This window comes from the organism of the source record quoted next, unplaced genomic scaffold, assembly GCF_019419815.1.
Source record: "Pyrus x bretschneideri cultivar Hongxiangsu unplaced genomic scaffold, Pyrus_bretschneideri_v1 Contig31, whole genome shotgun sequence".
NCBI lineage: Eukaryota > Viridiplantae > Streptophyta > Magnoliopsida > Rosales > Rosaceae > Pyrus > Pyrus x bretschneideri.
Window position 1 is genome coordinate 4374463 of NW_025999624.1, and position 19882 is coordinate 4394344.

At 38.1% G+C, this 19882-nt stretch overlaps 3 protein-coding genes and 1 pseudogene across 3 annotated transcripts; 2 read left to right on the forward strand and 2 right to left on the reverse strand.

The window, feature by feature from the left end:
• The first annotated feature begins 2448 nt into the window (after nt 1–2448).
• LOC103940537 lies at nt 2449–6392 on the forward strand (annotated as a pseudogene).
• Nucleotides 6393–6532: 140 nt separating this feature from the next.
• On the reverse strand, nt 6533–10746 carry LOC103935648 (protein DETOXIFICATION 42). The gene is made up of 14 exons (XM_009345443.2): nt 10522–10746; nt 9862–10064; nt 9302–9423; nt 9009–9218; nt 8690–8880; nt 8438–8573; nt 8236–8332; nt 8004–8104; nt 7716–7879; nt 7463–7534; nt 7261–7377; nt 7064–7159; nt 6837–6958; nt 6533–6755 (listed from the first exon to the last, which is right to left on the reverse strand). The coding sequence occupies exons 2-14, from the start codon at nt 9936–9938 to the stop codon at nt 6713–6715; spliced, it is 1548 nt and encodes a 515-aa protein (XP_009343718.2). The 5' UTR covers nt 9939–10064; nt 10522–10746; the 3' UTR covers nt 6533–6712.
• A 3681-nt stretch (nt 10747–14427) lies between these two features.
• Nucleotides 14428–15057, forward strand: LOC103963919. The gene has a single exon (XM_009376798.2). The coding sequence runs from the start codon at nt 14428–14430 to the stop codon at nt 15055–15057; it is 630 nt and encodes a 209-aa protein (XP_009375073.2).
• Nucleotides 15058–15821: 764 nt separating this feature from the next.
• Nucleotides 15822–19613, reverse strand: LOC103935650 (dicarboxylate transporter 1, chloroplastic). The gene is made up of 3 exons (XM_009345447.3): nt 18424–19613; nt 16985–17206; nt 15822–16471 (listed from the first exon to the last, which is right to left on the reverse strand). Exons 1-3 carry the CDS (start codon nt 19546–19548, stop codon nt 16109–16111), a joined length of 1710 nt encoding a protein of 569 aa, XP_009343722.1. The 5' UTR covers nt 19549–19613; the 3' UTR covers nt 15822–16108.
• Nucleotides 19614–19882: the final 269 nt, after the last annotated feature.

The following is a 19882-nucleotide window of genomic DNA, read 5'->3' on the forward strand; positions in this document are numbered from 1 at the left end:
ACTTTAGCTTTTATCCACCTCATCATTTAATTCTAGTAATGCCATCACTTAATGTTGGTAAAGTTGTAATACCCCATATTAAATATATATATATATGTATGTATGTATATATGTACATGTGTATGTAGAAGTATGATTAATATTTCTAAGATACAAATTTTTTGTAATATTTTTATGAAAATCTATTCTTATGTACGTGTATTTCTCTATTTTGGATTAACATCATTTTACATATATACTTAATTACTAATAGAACGGGAGGTGTTGTCAAAGCTTGGAATGTCTTTGTGCCTACTACTATACTTGTAAGTGATTTTTAGTGAAGTTTTATGAAAGAAACGTGGATCTTTTACCAAACTTCATTTGTAGGCCTATTGATTGTAGATTTACCCATGTGTTTTGATCTAGGAAGAAAACTTAAGGTAAAGCTCCACGTGGCCTTAGATGCTTGTCATGCATGATATTGGTTAACTTAACACGTCTCTTTGCTATTTGAACACATACCATTGTTAATGATTAGCCTAACATTTGGTGTGTTTCTATTGGAACACATATTAGGGCTGCTGATTATCTTAATATTTTATTGTCTTTCTATTGGACCTCATATCATGGCTAATGATTGACACAACACTTGGTTTCTTTCTAATGGCACACTTTGGAGCTTTCATTCTCAAGCTACATGGGAAGGAGGATGCCATGCAATCCTTCTAAAGGAAGGGCAAAAACCAACGGAATGAAGAAGAGAAAGGAAGAAGAAAAAGAAAAGAAAAAAGAACAACTCCAAATAGAAAGTCATTCTCCCTTTCATGTTACCTTCTTTCTTTTACATGTTGTTAAGGCTTTACGTCTTATTTCATTGTTGTATATAGTGAAATACAATGAAAGCAAGCCCAGTGGATGTAGTCGGTTTGGCGAACCACTTAAATCTTATGTTTATATATTTACATTTTGAGATCATTGCCATAAAAAGCACTCCCACCAAACCATCGAAAATCTCCCTTTACTCCACCCTGAGAATCATGTAAAATAAATGAGAGACAAATCCCAAAAAATACATAAGAACTTACCCAACAAATCTCTCCCCACCAAACTCACCATCATTTTCGTCTAATTATCAAAAGAAAGATATCTAAAACTTAGAAATTCGTCATACCTGTTTAGCATAACCAAACACCATTTTCTGTAGCTCAAAACGTAAAGCCTTCTCCATGAAAGTTATTCATTTACTTGTGAACTACACCATATCCAAATTTGAGATCCATTGCAGTAGTACAACCTCAGAAGCTCAGGTATAACTAGTGGCTGTTCATCCTTTGTCTGTCAATCAGTCAGGCCGGTTCTGAGCTTCAAAAATCTATTTTATCTTATTCAGATCAAACTACTCTCTTCATAGAAGTTGTTATTTATCATATTTACCATAACATATCTAAATCACAGAAAGATCCAACGGTCCATTCATTCTAGATCCTCGAAATACTATCACAACCTTGAAAGTCTCACAGAAAATCCTGCAGTCATGTTTGGAGCTTCAAAACTCCAACTTCCTTAGCTCAAACAGAAATAGTTCCTTTATAAAAGGTTCTCCTTATCATCTCTTGTATAACATATCTAAAAATCACAACAATCCAATCTATATGTTGACTTGTATGCTAGTTCGAACAACTGATGTACGGTTGAGCTGGCCTTCTTGGCTAACCTCTTTGCATGGCCAACATCTCCAGTTTTCTGTCGCTCACTTTCATGGAAGTTTTTCAGCAATTCGACTCATATTACATATTTAGAATTTCAGCTACATTAAAGAAGAGAAAGGGAAAGTGGCAAAGGAAGAAAGAGAACAAAAGGGAGGAAATGAAATTGAAAACAATAAAAAGGAGAAATGGTAACATATTGTTTATCATTTGTGTTGTTAAGATTATTACTTTAGCAAGTGACATTTTACCACAGTGGTGGAAAGGAGTTGAGCCCTTACATCACGGTGTGGGTTCAAACCCTATTGGTGTCTAAAATTTAACATAATGTAATAATATCTATCGTTTGACAAAAAAAAAAAAAAAAACGATTATTACTTTGTTGTTGATATTATGATTATATTACTCTTGTTGTTGATATTATTTCTATAGATAAGATGTAGCTCACACCCTAACTCATGAATAGTTCTTATTCGTGGGTCGGGACGTAACAAAAATCATCACTTAACGCGAGTGACCTAACAAATCCAAATTTTCAAAACTTGAAGTAGTTATTTAAAATATTTTAAGAAATTGAGATTAATTTGAAATCACCTCAAAAGATTGAGTAGTTATTCGCACTTAACCATACTTTTTATATCTTATTGGTAACCTACAATGGCGGCTCCATTGGTTCTAATTGCATATGTCTACAAATTTATATGCCCTTTGTTTTGTAAGTCCATCTTCGTTTTATATGTTTTTCATTTATCTATATTGATTTATGATTTCAGATGGGAAATTATAGTGTTTATTTGAGTTGATGGTATTCAAATTTTGAAATTTGAGATGGCGTTTGTATGTAGATGATTTCAATCTTTAGTTACATTGTATTTGGTGGTCGCTTATTTTCTGTTTGGTTGCTGAGAAAGTGTCAGAAAATGAAAAATATTTAAAATTTGAATATTTTTCATTGACAACAACTGATATCATGGCGGAAGAGAAGGCAAAAAAAGAGAACCCATCATCATATAATTCAAAGTTCAACAGTTTAACTTATGAAGCAGAGTACAAATTTCTTACCATCTTTTTCTTTTGCCCTTTAATTACTTTATAAATTTCATAACTTTTTTGTGCAATTGATAGCTGGATTTAAATGGAAGATTTTGGGTTTCTTTAAGGAATTTTATTTCCTAAAAAAAATGATATTCTTTTCACAATGAGATTTTCTAGTGATTTTGCTTTTTATGTTAAGCAAATTGTAATTTCTGGTAATTTCTGTTTTCATATTGGTAAAGAATAGTTAATGCCTTTCCTGTTCTTCCTTAACAGTTCTAGTCTCAAGTCTCTTGTATTACTGATTGATTCCTCTTGCAGATCAGGGTAACTTATTTTCTCCTTTTCGAAAAGATTTGATTCCAAATTTGTTTTCAAATGTGATAAGGATATGATTCTGTATTGTCTTTTGCATTATGGTATATGATTCTGTTTCGGCCTCGTGTCTTTTTTTGGTGAATTTATTAATTGAAGCATGTGTGGTGTCCTGGAGCAGTTAAGTTCCAAGTCTCCCGTTCCATTATCTTCCCAAGAGTGAGACTGTGAATAAATTCATGGCTACTCCATTGAAAACAGTTGAAGTTGAACATTCTTTCTCCAGTTTGCTTGAGCTTGCAGCTGATAACGATGTCGAGGGCTTTAAGCAGTCTATCAGCGACCTTGCTGTGGTTAATGAGATTGGACTTTGGTATGGTTGCCATAGCGCTTCAAGACGAATGGTTCTTGAGTATAGGACTCCATTAATGGTTGCTTCTTTCTCTTTCAAAGGCGGATGTAAACTTCTCTCTCGGCCCGGATAAGACCACTGCCCTTCACTGTGCTGTGTCTGGTGGGTCTGAAAAAGCTGTTGAAACTGTGAAGGTTCTTCTGTAGGCTGGTGCAGATCGCAGTGTTACTGATGCCAACGGATGTTTCCCTTTAGATGTTATTGTTGTTCCTCTGAATTGTTCCAATCTGAAGGTTGTGCTTTCAGAGCTTTTACAATATGGTGGTTCAGCCCATGCTTTAAGTGTTAGTTTTGGATTTAGTTCACCATTTATTTCAACGACTCCGACAAATAATTCCTTGCTATCATCAATCCCTGATTCCGCATGTAACACTTATGACATACATGTTTCTTCTACACCTGAAAAGAAAGAACACCTCTTTGATCTGTCACTTCCCAACATCAAGAATAACATTTATACCACAGATGAGTTTCAAATGTTTTCATTCAAGATCCGGCCTTGTTCGCGAGCCTGTTCACATGATTGGACTGAATGCCCTTTTGTGCATCTTGGTGAGAATGCAAGGAGAAGAGACCCAAGAAAGTTCCAGTATAGTTGTATGCCATGCTTGGATTTTCGCAAGGGGACATGTAGACGTGGAGATTTATGTGAACATGCTCATGGGGTTTTTGAGTGCTGGCTTCATCCAGCACAGTATAAGACTCGACTCTGCAAAGATGGCATAAGTTGCTTGCGTCAGGTTTGCTTCTTTGCCCACAAACTTGAGGAAATGCGACCCTTGTATATTTCTACTGGATCTGCCATGCCATCCTCTCATTCAGCAACCTCTGCTGCTGTTTTCATGGACATGGCTGCAACTTTGAACGTGCTGCCTGGCTCGACCAAAGCTGTGCTGGCCATGTCACCTCCTTTTACTCCTCCCATATCTCTTCGTAATGGTATTTTCGACTATTCCATGGCATGGCCTCAACAACATATCCCTAGTTTATATCTACCAGGCAGAAATATGCAAGCAAGTCGTCTGAGCTCTTCTTTTAATGCAAATGATGTTCCTACCGGGAGGTTAACATGTTGCATAATTTTGAAATGCAACAACAGCAATCATTTCATGATGGGTTTTCCTTCTCACATTCATACATCAGTGCTTCCTCAATGAGTCATCTTCACCGTAGCGAAACCTTGACACCTTCAAATCTCAATGATGTTTTCACTTCCCATCTCTCATCCCCTCGATTTGCTGACCAACTTGCAAACTCATATGCTTTCTCACCCTCAAAAATATCTGTTGTTCGCAATCAACTCCACTAGCAACAATCAATGTTATCTCCTATCAGAACAAATGTGTTCTCTCCAAGGATGGTTGACCAGAATCTCTTGCAAGTTCCATTTGGTCTTTCCTCACTGAGGATGATGTCACCTCGAAGCATGAAGCCTCTTTCTCCAATAGGCACTAGGGTCTCTACTCTTGCTCAGCACGAGAAGCAGAAGCCGCTATACAGCCTCAACTCATGTGATGTTGGATCCAATGGTGTTGGTTCCCCTGTGCCTATGTCAAAATAGGAGTCTAGCAGTGCGAAACTAGATTGGTCTGTTCAAACAGATGAGCCAGGTCATTTAAGCAAATTAAGTTATACAGAACACAATGTCAACGAGCCTGATGTTTCATGGATTCAATCTCTGGTGAAGGAATCACCATCTGATGCAAAGGAAATTACACATGTTCCAGAATCAGGCACACTGCTACCTATCGAGTGTTCTAATTGAAACGTCATGCAGTTTCCAAAGCAGGGATTGAGCAGTTGCAGGTTTACCAACATGTTGCTTAGTGAAAACGAAATCATGTTTACTGGGCTTGGAGTCGAAGGTAGTTACAACAGAAATACAAATTCTTGAGTGGGTTGGTAACAGTAACGATAGAAGGAGGATACTGAACATAGTCTACAGAAAAGAACCATTCATTTTTTTTGGGTTGAAAAACGGGCCTAAAAGCAAGAGTCCGAACAAACTTACTCAATAATAAGTCTAGACCAAGAAAGTCGATCCTCACGAATAAAACTCTATGAGAAGACCAACCCAGGTGAAGGATCTTCTCTCCCAAGTCCAAGTCCCAAATCTATCATAACTTAAGTATTTAAATTTCTTTTTTACCCTTAAATTATTTTTTATTTAAAAGCAAAACTGCAGAAGCCAGAAGCTCTTGTTCTACCATTTTTTGTTTATATTATTTTGAGCAACTTTTTTCTTTCTTCGAATGTCAGATGCATCTTTGATACTGTAATGAAATTAAGGAATAAATATATTTATTTATTTTTCCTGTGTTGTGTGCTCTTTTTTTAATTGAACAAAGTAGAACATATTCTTTCAAGAAAGTGAAAGATGGTGCAATTTGCACCTGATGCAATTTTCTAGTGTACTTTGGAGTATTCTATACTCTGGAGTTTTCAATCGTTGGATTCTTGATCAAAGATAAGGTTACAAGATCTAACGATTAAAGCCCCGAGCAACTTAGAATCTTAAATAAATTGTTGCAGAGGCAGATGGTGGTAGAGTGTGGTACACTTGGTCCTTTCTTATCTTTGATTGTCTCTGCATTGCTTTTCCTCTCCTTTCGTCTGTTTCCTTGTTATGAGAATCTAGTGATGAGGTGGATTCCAATAGGTAGTTTGGTGGGTTGGGGCTTTTTGATTTGGATAGGTGGGAAGTTGCTTTTTGATTTGGATAAGTGGAAAGTTGCTTTATTTTTTGTATGGATTTGTTCAATTTTTTTTCTCTTTTCTTTGAGATGATTAGATTTGATGCTGGACCACTTACGAAATAATTTATTTTACTTTCTTTGTCCTGGGTATTCAAGCTCGTTACATTTTTTTCAACGTTGAAAACAGAAGTACTGCTAGATTACTAACCCGTTTTTCTTCTGCGTTAGCACTTGAATTTCTCCGTGATTGACTCCTATCTTGATTAATATTTCAATTACATGAAATTAAGTTCACTTTCAATTTGGTTATTCAGTCACCATGGATGCAATTGTATGAGAAATATGCAGAGAATGTGCAGTCCTTTCTCAAAACTACACTCATAAACTTATACGAAAACAAAATGCGTTGCTAAATATTTGATCAAGGATTTTCCCCAACATTGTAAGTTACATGCAGATTTGGTTTTTGTATGATTTATCTTCTTGTAAATGAAATCGGCAGCACGGAACGAATGGAAGCTAAAAAAACTGTTTTAACCTTCGAATGAGTAAAACCGGGTTCACATTTATGCCCGGAGGAATTCCCAGGGTCCTGTTCCTGTTCCTATCCTGCACTTGCATACCAAAATTGTAAGTTATGGGAATTTTTGTGTTTGTGAGGGCGCGCGGGCAAAAACTGTAAGATTATACCTCCAAAATCCGGCAAATGTCCGGAGACTCATATAGATGGTCAAAGCAACCCAGATTCCAACGAATCCATTGGTATAGGAGAGTACAAACAGAACTAAGATGCTGACAATAGCCACCATAACCTGGAGAGAATGGTGATCATCAAGTTAACTTGTATCCCAAGGAATTAATTAGGCTAATTAGCCCACATAATTACTTGTATTAATAGAAAGGGACTAAAGACTTGCCATGGAAAAAGCTGAGTACGCGAAATCAGATGCTCCAAAGTTGACACCGTCGAAAACAAATGCCAAGGCATTGATGGGCTGAGTAGCTGCAACAAACTGATTTTGGATTGAAGACTGTTAGTTCAAATTGAAATGCCATTTAGGATTGAAGAAGTGTAAGTCGAACATTGTGTTCTGCTTCGAGACAAGGGACTTACTGGAATGCCTATGCCAATGAGATGTAGCACATTGACATCTTTTGTGAATAATCTTGCTCCATACTGCAACCCCACTCCGAGCATGGCAGCGAGCATCAAACCCAAAACCAATCCCAGCTGCAGTTTAAATGCAGTTACGAATATTTGGAGAAACTGACATCATATGAAATCTGTACCTGATTCTTTGAAATTTTTTACACACCTGTAGCACTCGGGATGCAGTGGCTGTAGCCTTATCGTAGTCTTTTTTGGCAAATGCACTTGCAAGTATGGCCTGAAAGCGGAGCAGGAAATTTCAGCACGAAGGCAGTTGATCATCATCAGTTCTAACCAAACTCAACAGCCAAGAAGTTGATCTTTCTATCTATTTACTACATAACTCTACTGGTTATCTGCCTAATTTAGTAAATATCAGTATTTCAGTAGTTTCAAGCATTAACGAAATGATCTCCGACCTGTCCAGCAACAGCCAGCCCATCAGCTAGAAGGGAAGTTGCCAACCAGACCTGCAAGCAGACTTGAAATGCAGCCATGGGTGTCGGTCCCTGACGTGCAGCCAACGATGCAGCCAGAGTCACACAGAATGTAACAGCAATGACCCTCATTAATAACAGAAAACCTGGAGTAAAGAAAGACTAATGGGGATAAACTTCATAATTAACATTAACTATCTTTTAACAAATGCTTCCAATGTTTTCGGGTCACTAAAAGCAAGGCCTAAGGATTACAGAATAAAATCTCACCGTTTTTAAGAAATCGACTGAATTGGAGATGTTTGATACTTGGGGGTAATAGATTGACTTGAGCCATTAATCTCCACAGGAGTATGAAACATATCAAGTACCTGCGTACAATGACCATTTTATCGATAACAGGCAAAGCTGGCATACAATGTAGAATTCCATAGAAAGCACACCAAGACAACAGGACTGAACACAAACACGAAACTTGGGAAAGGAGTTAGATAACACTTACTGAGATATAACATGAGCAATAGCTGCACCGGTGACACCCAGATGGAAAACAAAAATAAATATTGGATCCAATATTATATTTGTTACATCTCCTGCCACTAAATTCAAACAGATAGTTTATGGATTAGAACAAGCTGAAGACTGTTTTATTCTGGTGAAATAGATGCAGTCAGAAGCTAAAGTTTAACATCGTTAAGGTATACCAGTGGCATATAAAGGAGTTTTTGTATCCTTGAACCCACGGAAGATCCCTTGCATAGCCAGTGAAAGAAGAACTGCAGGAGCACCGAGCGATCTCAGCATCAAGTACTGCTGTGCAGGTTTTAGCATAGGGGAATCCTAAACGAACAATAGTTCCTTTTGTTATTAGAAATTAGAGTACATAGCATTTTAGCGTTTGATACAAAAAATTATTTAAGTAAAACCATATGCCAAAAAGAAAATGATTAGCTTACAGAACCAACTCCCATAAAGTTCAATAGAGGTTTTGCTCCAGATATGAGGAATATGGCTTGGATGAGGCCAAGGATGCTGCCGATAACCATCGCTGATGACGCTGACGGGATATACCTTTTCTGATGATTGGTTGTAACTATTTCAAAGCTTGTAGCAACGGATTTTGAGTTGTATGCATTCTGAGTGGCATCTGAGAAATAACATTGAAGAAAAATAAAACTATCAAGTAAGAAGCATTTACAAACTTAATGCAATCACATTCTGTAAGTCTGTACACACTGCATACGAAGTACATTAGGAAAAAGATATGGAGCATACCGCTTTCTGGTATCAACTGTTTCATTTCACCATTAGTTGATGAACCTGTTTCCAGGTAATCACTGTCCTTTGCCTCGGGACTCACTGTTCCAATAGTATCTTCTTCAGCAACAAAAGATGTTGTGACACTAACAAGTGGGAATATTGCAATTCTGGATGCTTGATTAAATAGAGCAATAGAAACTCCTACAGCAGCAAGCTCCACTGGACCTTTAAACATTAAGATAATTCATTTCAGATCGAAGAACATAGGCAATGTTGAAAACGAAAACACAAAAAAGAAAGAAAAGTACCTATTTGGCCAATGAATGCTGTGTCGACTAGAGAAGCGATTGGATCAGCTGTCAAAGCTAGCGCCGCAGGCAATGCAATTGATGCTATTTCTAAACCAAGTTTGTCCAAATTAAGAACACATCTACACATAAGGAGAGAGAATCCAAGAATAAGATTAGACCATCTATGTACATTAATTCACATACAATCTTTTTCGGTCGTTTCAATTGTAATTACAATTCACTTAACTTTATTAATTGAGGAAATCGCAGGACTACATGATTTGTCAGGAAAGGAGATGATAACTACTTTCTCTTAATTGCAATAATAAAATCATTTGGAAAATATGGCTCTTGGAGCAAACATATCAGACGTAAGAAAGTCTGAGCTGGTCTAGCCATGGATAATAAAATCACCACAGCCAATGGTTGTGAGTAAAAAGCTCGAGTTGCTTATAGAAAGTACTTTTCACTGCTTTTCTGCTAGGTTCAGTTTAACAAAAGCTTTAATTACAAACCAAGGTGGCTCCTAAACAGGGAAAAGGAATGTAAAATGCATAAAATCGATCGAAATAATATACCTGCAATCCTTAAAGAAAACGTAGATAGGACTTTTCCTTGTGTTCCCATATGAATATGAACCATCTTCTTCTGCCATCAGTTATCAATGAATTTATTTTTCACTGGGATGTGGTTACAGAACTAGGTGCTTATTGGAAGCAGAATTATCAAAGCAATGGCGATAAAATCGATAGACGAGAATTCACAAATTGTGCTCCAGACCCTGAAGATTGTAGTATCTGTCAATTCATAACTCTTGTTTCTTTGCAAACCCAAAAAATCACAGATGAACCACCAAATAAAGTAGACTAAAAGAATGTTGGGTTCCAAGACATTTCAACACTTGAAATTCCCATCCTTCAAAACAAACATTCAAACTCAAGGACTTGTAACAGTTTCAAAACATTCCAATTAAAAACAAAACAATCAAATGAAAGTCTTCTGCACATTAGCTTTGGAAACTAAACACCAGCCAATTTCTCAGTCTAGGCAAACCAGGGCGGAGCCAAGGTGGCTAGAATTAAATCATCCTACTCTACATAATACTTCGGATATCGCTCTAATTTAAAGGAAAAAAAAACCTCAGTCTATAAGAAAAATTAAATTCAAGAGAATTTAAAGATAGGAATTTAAAGCTTGTCAAAGAAAAAAAAAAAAAAAGAACTAACAGAATCACTGACCTTTGAGCCTTGAAACTTTCATTTACTTGAGCCTTGAAACTTGAAAAACAACTGTGTGTGTGTATATATATTGAAGAAGTCTGAATTTAAATCCAAATTCCAAATTCCATGAGAGAAAAGGACAACCACAACAGAAACACACCAACTGGGGCAGGCTCTTCTTCTGTACGTTAGAGAGAGAGAGCTTTCAGAGCCAGCATTTAAGCTCTTCTTGCAATGCTTCCAAAATTCATATTTACACTATTACTTTTCTTTATTCGAGCTTCATTGATGTCTTGAAGTAGGTTCTTCGTGGTCAATCGGTGGCCACGTGTAAATAAATTATGTTTTGAACGTTCAACTTATACAATCAATTTATTAATCGACTTAACATATACACATCACTTGTTACATGAGATGATACGTGTTGTACAAAACTTAAAACTTATGTTGAAGAATATAATCCCAGGTTTGAAACATGACAAAAAAAATATTGCTACTTATAAATGAAGGGTTCCACTCCTAATAACTCAAGACTTTTTGTGTTAAAATTTAACACATGTTAGATTTTGTTGATGATTAAGTAAAGACAATATTAGTATGACTAGTAGTGGGTACCTAACCCGACTTGAAAATTTTGATGACTTGACTTGACATTACAGAGTATATATTCATATTACTAATAAATGAATAGTTCTATTTTTAATAATATTAGGGCGTTTTGTAATAAAATTCAACACGTATCTAATTAAGCAAGTAACTAAATTTGTATAATATTATTAAGAGAACTTTAATAAAAAGCTTCCGGTACTATTCACTTTAACGAAAAACTATATTTTTATACTAAAAAGTCAATCTGGTACTATTTACGTTACCTTTTATTTTGTTCTTATCGTTAAAATTTAAAGTTTTCAAATCATTTTCATTAGTTTTCTTTATTATTAAATCAAAAGTAGTCCACTAACTTGACTAAAAAATTAACAATTTGACAACTTAAGCTCTCTAAGTGCGGTCAATACGTTGGTAAACATCACCTCGAACGAAAATTTTCAAACATCACCGTCACTCAAACGAGAATTTTCCTCCTATAAAAACACGTAAATTTGGTTCAGACCGACTACTCCATGAGAACTCATCCATGCTTTAATGTGCTGATGGTGTGATGGCGAACTGCCAAGAGAGGTGATTACATGTGTTGATGGGTGATGAATACCAGATTCCCAGAGAGAAACGCATATTTGCATCACCACCCTAGATCATGGACAGTGGGGACACCCAGTGGCACTGCATGCATGGTATGGCTAACAGCCAAGTGTCCATCACTTTCATGCAAAATGACTGGTGGTGGCCAAGTCAATAATAGAAAATTCTAAGTCATCGAATTAAAGTGAAATTAAATAAAATGTAATTTTACAAAAATTCCAAGTCAATAATATATGTTGGGTTCTGGATTCGATTCCTGATACTGATGAATCACATAGCGGTGGTTAGAGGAAGGCTAAAATACCTCTGTGAGTTTTTTCGATCTCGAAAAAGGTAGAATGTTATGGTAAGGCCACCACCTAATCCATTTTTTTATAGCACTATATATTTATCGATATCTTAAATGAATTATATTTTAGACTTGTTAATTGAAATAGGAATGCTCTTTTGGAAACCTCTGATTGTGCAAAACCATCATTAAGGAACGTATCTCAATCTAGTTTTAGATAACAAACAACGTAGTAAAGATTAGTATGAATGAAATATCGTACTCTTCTTCTTAAAAAAAAAAAAAAATTTAGTTTGAAGACCTAATTTTACATATCTTGTGAGTTTGGTAGTATATTTATGCACTCTCTTAGTGAATACTATGTATTATTACAGGTAGAATGTCCAAATCTAGTTACTTTATGTTTCCTGAGGATAATTTAATTACTTGACGAAGCAATAAGCAAAGTTGATTGCTAGCTCAAACACCGAAGTTGAATATAAAGAGATAGACAATGAATATGTTCCAACTTATTTGGCTAAAAATTTGTGGACTCAACTTGGATTTAATCTAATCTGATGATGGACCTATGTTATGATAAAAAGGTTGCTTATGACATTGCTCATAATTCAGTTCAAAATGATTGTACGAAATATGTTGAAGTAGGTAAATATTTTGTTAAAAGAGAAGTTGGAAGCTCAAGATGTTTGGTTTCCGTTTGTGAAGTATGAAGATTAACTAGCAAATATCTTGATGTAGGTAGTGTCAAAGTAAAAAGGTGTTTTACAATTCACTTAGAAAGTCAGCATTAGATATATTTATGCACCAATTTAAAGAGGAGTGTTGACATGAGTAATTTTGTTGATTAATTGTAAATAGGATTTTGTTTCCTATTGTCGCTAAGTTAGGTTAATCACTTTCTTATTTTACTAAATCTTTCCAACTAGATCTGTAAAAAGGATCAATGCTCTATGGCCCGGCCCGACCAAATCACAGGGCCAGGCTTTATTTAGCCATTTTTAAGGTGCGATGCTATTTACATTTTTTGTTACTTTTCACACATTTTTTTCTATTATCAAACAGCTGAATCGAAAGAATTAAAGAAGATTAAAGAATATAAATTAACAAAGACTGTATGGTGGTAATATGTATTTAGATAGCAACACGCCTTTCAAATGGGTAGGGTCAGGGGCCTTACATATTAGGCTTTGGGTCGGCCCATGGCCTAGCTCTACGCGTTAGGTCTGATCCTTAATATTACATACATATAGCCTTCAAAACTAAAGAATACCCGTCTGGAAGTTTTTTGAAAATAGATTAAAATATTTTAAAGAAAATATTTTTGTGTTCTAAAAGTATTTAAAATGCTTTTTGCAAGAAGCACTTTAACGTCCCGTTGTGTTACATTTCTTTAAGAGGGACAAGACTAAGTGGGGACTGTAATCCTATCTTTGATGCAGCAAAGGATTAAGTTAAATGACGCTAACTTCGACTCGCCTCGACTCCGGAACCAGCTATAGGTGCCTTAATCTAACCGTCTCAAGCGGACCTTCTCCAGTGACCGCAGTCTAAAATCTTAATCCGATTACCACCCAGAACCCCTCCATCCCAATTGCCGCTCCCCTTCCCATATCCTCATCTGCAATTTGCGCGAGAAGAAATAATGAGTTCTTCCGATTTCAACAACAGAGAAGGGTGAGGGGTGAGGAGTCGGTGGTTGAATACGTAGGAGCACTTTGTGAATTTACTTCTCGATCTCTTGTTAGAAGGGTGAACTGGTGAAGGGTCTTGAAGCAGAGCAATTTGTGAATTCTTTTTTTTTGTTTTGTTTTGTTTTGTTTTGCAGACAATGAGAGAAGAAATTGAAGAAATGGTAAAAATAAAAAATGATTTAAAAGGTGTGGATCAAAAATAATAATTTGGGTCCTAAAAAAATATTTTGTCCATAGTTTAGTCTGATACTGCACTAAGCACTTTATTATTCTTATCTTGCTTAGTCCAAGCCAAGCTAGTCTAGCTTAGTCGTTGAAGTTAGTCCAGTTTGAGATAGTCCAATGTAACAAATGCATCCTATGATCTTAATATTAACCAAATAATCATCATATCAATTATGTATCTAGTAATTATGGGAATATGGATTTATAAGTTAAATTCAATAATTCGAATCTAATAATCCGATTATACATGCACTATTAATTCAAATTTGGATGGAATAAATCCGATTCGAATGTAGCCTTTTAAAGATATATTATAACTTTCTAAGTTGTTTGATGAATGTATGATAATTCCCACACTGAATTGCAACATTAGGGTGCTTACATTGCACAAAGTATTCACTACGAAACATAGCATTGGAGATTATAAATAGGCAGCTGGAGTTGAGTCTATCCATGTTCATTTTGCAAGCAAACATTCGGTCACTTGTGAATCAATCCAAGTAGTACATCATAAAAAAAATGCCTCCCTTCGACACAGATAACAATGACGAAAATGAGTCAATATATCGGCAGATGTCACTGGTAGATGTTCCGGACTTCCCTCAGGTTGATTTTTATGGAAACAGATACCAGGACCTCGTGGACCGTTGCCGGGAGCACGGGAACGAAGAGGCTTTGTTCCGACATGGAATGGATCACTACTTTGGTAGAGGAAGTACCAGCAGCGTGCTGGGACGAGAATGGCTGATGCGCGCAGCTAACGGCGGGCATCCATGTGCATCCCTTGCATATGGCTCGATTTTGGTGATGTCCGGGGGAGACGAGGTCCCAACAGGTCTAAACATCATGTCTAATGCAGTTAATCCATCGAATTTACAGGAATGTAGGGACAGAATGGCTGAATATGTTGGAGGCATGCCATATGTGAGTAAGGAGATGGTTTTCAGCACCATCTTGCCGTACTGTGAGCAAAAACTACATTGTAGTGCATGTGGAGCTGATTTAGAAAATGACTGGACTGTTGGAATGATGGAAGCCACCATGATTGGGCAAAAGCAAATCGAGTGGAATGGGGAATGCAAAGCCTGTGATATGCATTGGGAGGTGTTCATATTTGGTATGCTTTTCTGTAGCCGATGGATGGACTAAGTATGCATGGCAGTTGTCCAACAGCATGCTGTGAATTGTCCTGGTGGATATGATTTTCTTTTTCAGCACACAGTGTCCCAGGTTCAAACCTTTTTTCACTCTCCCATTCCCTTAGTGTAGTTTAGAATAATGATATCGCTTGTAATAGTATACGTTTTTCTTAACTTGCGATATGAATAATGTCTTATGTTTTAGTTTACAAAAAAGTATGTGTTTTGTTGTGTATTTTCTCTTATATATGCAACGAAACTTTGTTTTTGTGATCCTAGAAATTACAAGAGCTACGTAGTGTGCATATCAAGTAACTATTGAGCTAATTACGTCTTTCTATTGATGTGGGCATCTCAATTTGCAAATGAGCTCGGTTGGGCGAATGAAATGAATGTGGTGATGCAATGGTGAGTCATGTTGTTGACTTCTGCACTAAGAGACTTCAACCAAGAAAGAAACACATGTTTAACACCAAAAATGCGCAACTTTCTCCCACGAGTACCCAATGCCGATCCCTACTTAAATTGGACATCATGGCACAAAGGCCGAGTAACTAAATAGCAAACTTTAATACTTATAAGAGAACTTACGTGACATGGGTGCAACGTCAAATGGCGTTCCATGCCATCATGTAAACAAAAACTAACACACGTTATTTTATTGATACAAGATGCCATCTTAGCGGTGTACCATGCACAGTTAATCATTCAAACTAAAAGAATTATGGCGAAGGTACGATCCCTTCGTTTTTGATATACCACTAAGAAAATAAATGCAGCACAACATAAGGGTACATTCAAGCATCAACAAATGATGATTCTTCAATTGTATTGTCATATGCTACATCAAAATTTGGGGTACATTTTATAGTTGCTGCTCTAAATGGATCTCCTATGTATACCCATTTTTCACCAAAAGGTCTCAAGGTTATTTCCATGTGAAAGAATTCAAGGGAAAGATCAGTGTGCCCTGGAAAGAAGTGAAACAACTGCATCTGAGTGAACAAACAGAAAAAACCATGCCGAATTTCAGGTCGGCAGGTTTTCAAGGCCAACCACTTTTACCACAAGCCGATGAACTTCCACCAAACCCCTCCAACTCCAAGCCAAATAATGATGTTGACCACGGATATAAGGAATCCATAACCCCACCACTTGGCAAGTGGGACGTAGTTAGCACCATAGAAAACAGGTGCTGATCCAATGCCGTAATGGGTAAGACCACCCATGAGGTTGGAGAGGAATGCAAGCACCATCGCTCCAAAGAAAGGAGGAGTACCAAGGGCAGTAGAAACAGACAAGAATGCTGTAAACATGGCACCGATATGAGCAGCTCCACTGGCGAAGAAGTAGTGAGAGTAGAAATATAGAAGAACCAGAATGCCAAAAGACGCTTGCCATGAAAGACCCAATCCACCAACAAACTGTAAAAAGAGCAGAATCGTTGTTAATGATGACCAAAATTAAATACAGTACTTTAGCAGATTCGTTGAGGTTGAGCCTCTCGTAAGAAGATTCATTGATGTTGAGGTCATATAGCAGGAGACACAATAATGGTGCACTGATGCATATGCTTTACTTGAAGTAGATAACCTAGCGAATTGTAAATACAGTACTTTATGCCAGTAAACAAAAACATCCCGAAATTAGATGATGGGAAACCAGCGGATTGACTTTTGAGCTAGTTAAACTTAAAAAATTGCCAAAGTGAAATTAAGTATGGATAAAAAACAGCAAATAACAACTCTGAAAGGACCATAAATTAAGTTACAACGAATCCTCTTTTATGTTTCTGTACTAAAGTTTTTCACCACAGAAACAAACAAAAGAATAATGTAATGCTAACCGAAACTTCAAACTACATTTATAACTTTTAGTAGTGGTGATATCAGCAGCATGCACAACTATGTGACCAGTAAGTGGAAAGAAAGCCTCACCTTAACTACAGTCTGGCTAAACCAAGAAATAAGACCATATTTGTTGAGATACCCAGCCATTGCTATGAGTGCAGCAAACCAAGTAAGCGTATCCCAGGCCACTGATTCAGCTAAGCACTCCTTCCATGTAATAACACCAGTAACAAGGAGAACAAATAATCCAAGAATAGCAGCAGTTACAGCATCCACACCCAAAATTCCTCCGAAAATCCAAAGCCCCACCTGATACGTGTTCAGAAAAAAAGGAGGGAAACTCTAAGCATTAATATTTTAAACAACACACCAGATTTACATATGCATCCAAAACAGTTGTGTACACGTGTTAGTAAAGGGAGATAATTTACCACAATCAAGTGATATAATACTAATTCAAGATAAACTGCTAGAATTCATGGCATAGGAGAAATAAATGTGCGAATTATAACCCGTAGCCAATGATCAAGGGGAACACCAGCAACTTGAACAAACAGCATTCAATGATCAAGCTTAAGTTAAATGCTAAACTCTGAAAGGACAGGTTAAGAAAAGTTAAACGCTCGTTTTTAACTGAAGGGGAAGGACGCCTACAAAAGACACAGCAAGTAACAGCCAAAACAAGTTCCTACCCAACAACTTGAGTTGGCAGATAATTTGAGCAACTCAAAAACAAGAACCCTACACAAGACTACTTCCCCTTATTTGGTGATGAGGGAAACCCTGCCAGTAAAGTTTTCAAACAACATAATGCTCGGTTCCCAAAGCACCAATTGAATCAATGCCACCTCACAACAAAACCTGAAAGTAGACAAGCCAACTTTGCAGGTGCTGAATGCATATCATGTCAAATGGGACTACCACTCTATATAAGAACCATTCTAGTATACTGAATATGGATGGTAATACTTGTAGCCATTCTACGCAGTATCATAGAAAATAGGAGTCTTCAGCTAAAAATGGAAATGGATGGTATTTTATGTAGCATCGTGGAAAGGGGAAAACAGACAAATGCCAACAGCAATTGACAGGACGAATCAATCAAATTATCTAAGGAACATGAAAATTAAAAAACTGAAGGCACGTACAAGCTTAGAACATCCAGCTTATTTGTCAAAGCATATCAACGGAACTGAAACCAAGCATACCGCTGATAACTAATCAAATTATTGCAGGTATTCAATCCATAAACTTGTCACAGCGTCTTTCGATAGTAACAGAGAATGGCTTCAACAAGCACAAACCATTAATTTAAATCTTACATACAACAGTGTAGCTCTTCGACGTTGCAAAAAATTGAAGTTATGCTAGAGTAACTCAATGCAGCCCCTGTCCTCAATACATTTATTAATCATACCCAATTATTATCAAATTTAGCGTAGAAAGCAACTTCAACATACCCAAATTTGAAAAACCGAAAAGTGCACGCAATGCAGGCATTTTAACAAAAAAGAAGAAATGAGTACCGTAAGAAACAGAGTCCCGGCCATGATAAGCTCATTTTTAGACATTGGCCCCATCTTCTCCAGCCTCTCCCTTGCAAGCTTTGGCGCGTCCGGGCTGCTCTTCACCTCCGGCGGGTATATAATGTACAACAGCAAAGGCACCACAATCAACGACACCAAACCTGGCACAATCGCCGCCTTGGCCCAATCGGTCCACCCAATCGTCTGCTTAATCGTGTTTAATGCCAAGTTGGCGCTCAAGGGGTTAGCAGCCATGGCCGTCAAGAACATTGCCGACGAAATCACCGAAGTCTGGAAGCACGTGAGCATCAACCACGACCCCAACTTACCCTCGGTCCCGTCGCCGACATTGCTGCCGCAGGCGACGCAGAGGGACTTCACCAACGGCAAGAAAATCCCACCGGCTCGGGCGGAGACGGAAGGGATCGCCGGGGCCAGCAAGGCCTCGCTGAAGACCAGACTGTACCCTAACCCCAGAGAGGAGCTACCAAAGAGGGAGACGAACTGGTACGCAATTCGATTTCCGAGTCCGGTCTTGATGAAGCCTCGGGCGAAGAAGAAGGCGAGGGCGATGAGCCAGGGGATCGGATCTCCGAAGGCGGAGAAAGCAGCGCCGAAAGTCAGCGTTTTCGTGAGGACGGAGGCGCCGAGGCCGAGCAAGGCGACGGCTCCGAGAGGCAAGGGCTGAGTAATGATACCGACGATGGTGGCGAGGAAAATGGAGAGAAGCTGCCACGCGTTTTTGGTGACTCCTGCTGGAGTAGGGACGAACCAGAGGATAACTCCCGTCGCGATGGACGCGATTAGAGGCTTCATCGCCGCGCCTTGCCATGGTTCCTTGGCGGGAGTGATGGAAGACCCGCCGGTGGCTACAGTGGCTCTGACGGAGAAGCCACGGCGGGAGGGAGTGAAGTCCCGGGTTAAATTGGGGAGTTTGGGGGAGGAAACGAGGGGGGAGAGGGTTTTGTTGAAACCGAAGGCGGCGGTTTTGAGGGAGTTTCGGCGGGTTTGGGAGGCGGGAAACGGCTTTAAGAGTAGCGATTTGGGGAAGGGAGTGCGGGATCTAAGGGAGGGGAGGGTGGAAGTGGGGGTGGTGGCGGCGGTGGTGAGGGCGATCGACGCCATCGGAGTGGGGGTTGGGATCTGCTGCGGCGAAGCTCAGAGAAGCGGCGGCAGCAGCATGTGTTGTTAGGAGTAGAAAAGGTCGAAATGGAGGCGCTCGCGTGGGAGGGGCAATTAAGTCAACGTAGGGTAGAAACGTGGGCCGTTGGATCGGGATTTGACGGAGTGGATTGGTGATAGGAATGTACGACCCTTTAAAACTGCGACGTTGGAAATGCCGTCTGGAGTGGCTCGTAGTTGGTACTTGGAAGTTTGAAAATCGAAATGTCCGTCTAAATTCTCTGACAAGAGATTTTTGGGTGCATTGAAAACAGGGTCTGATAAAATATCACCATAC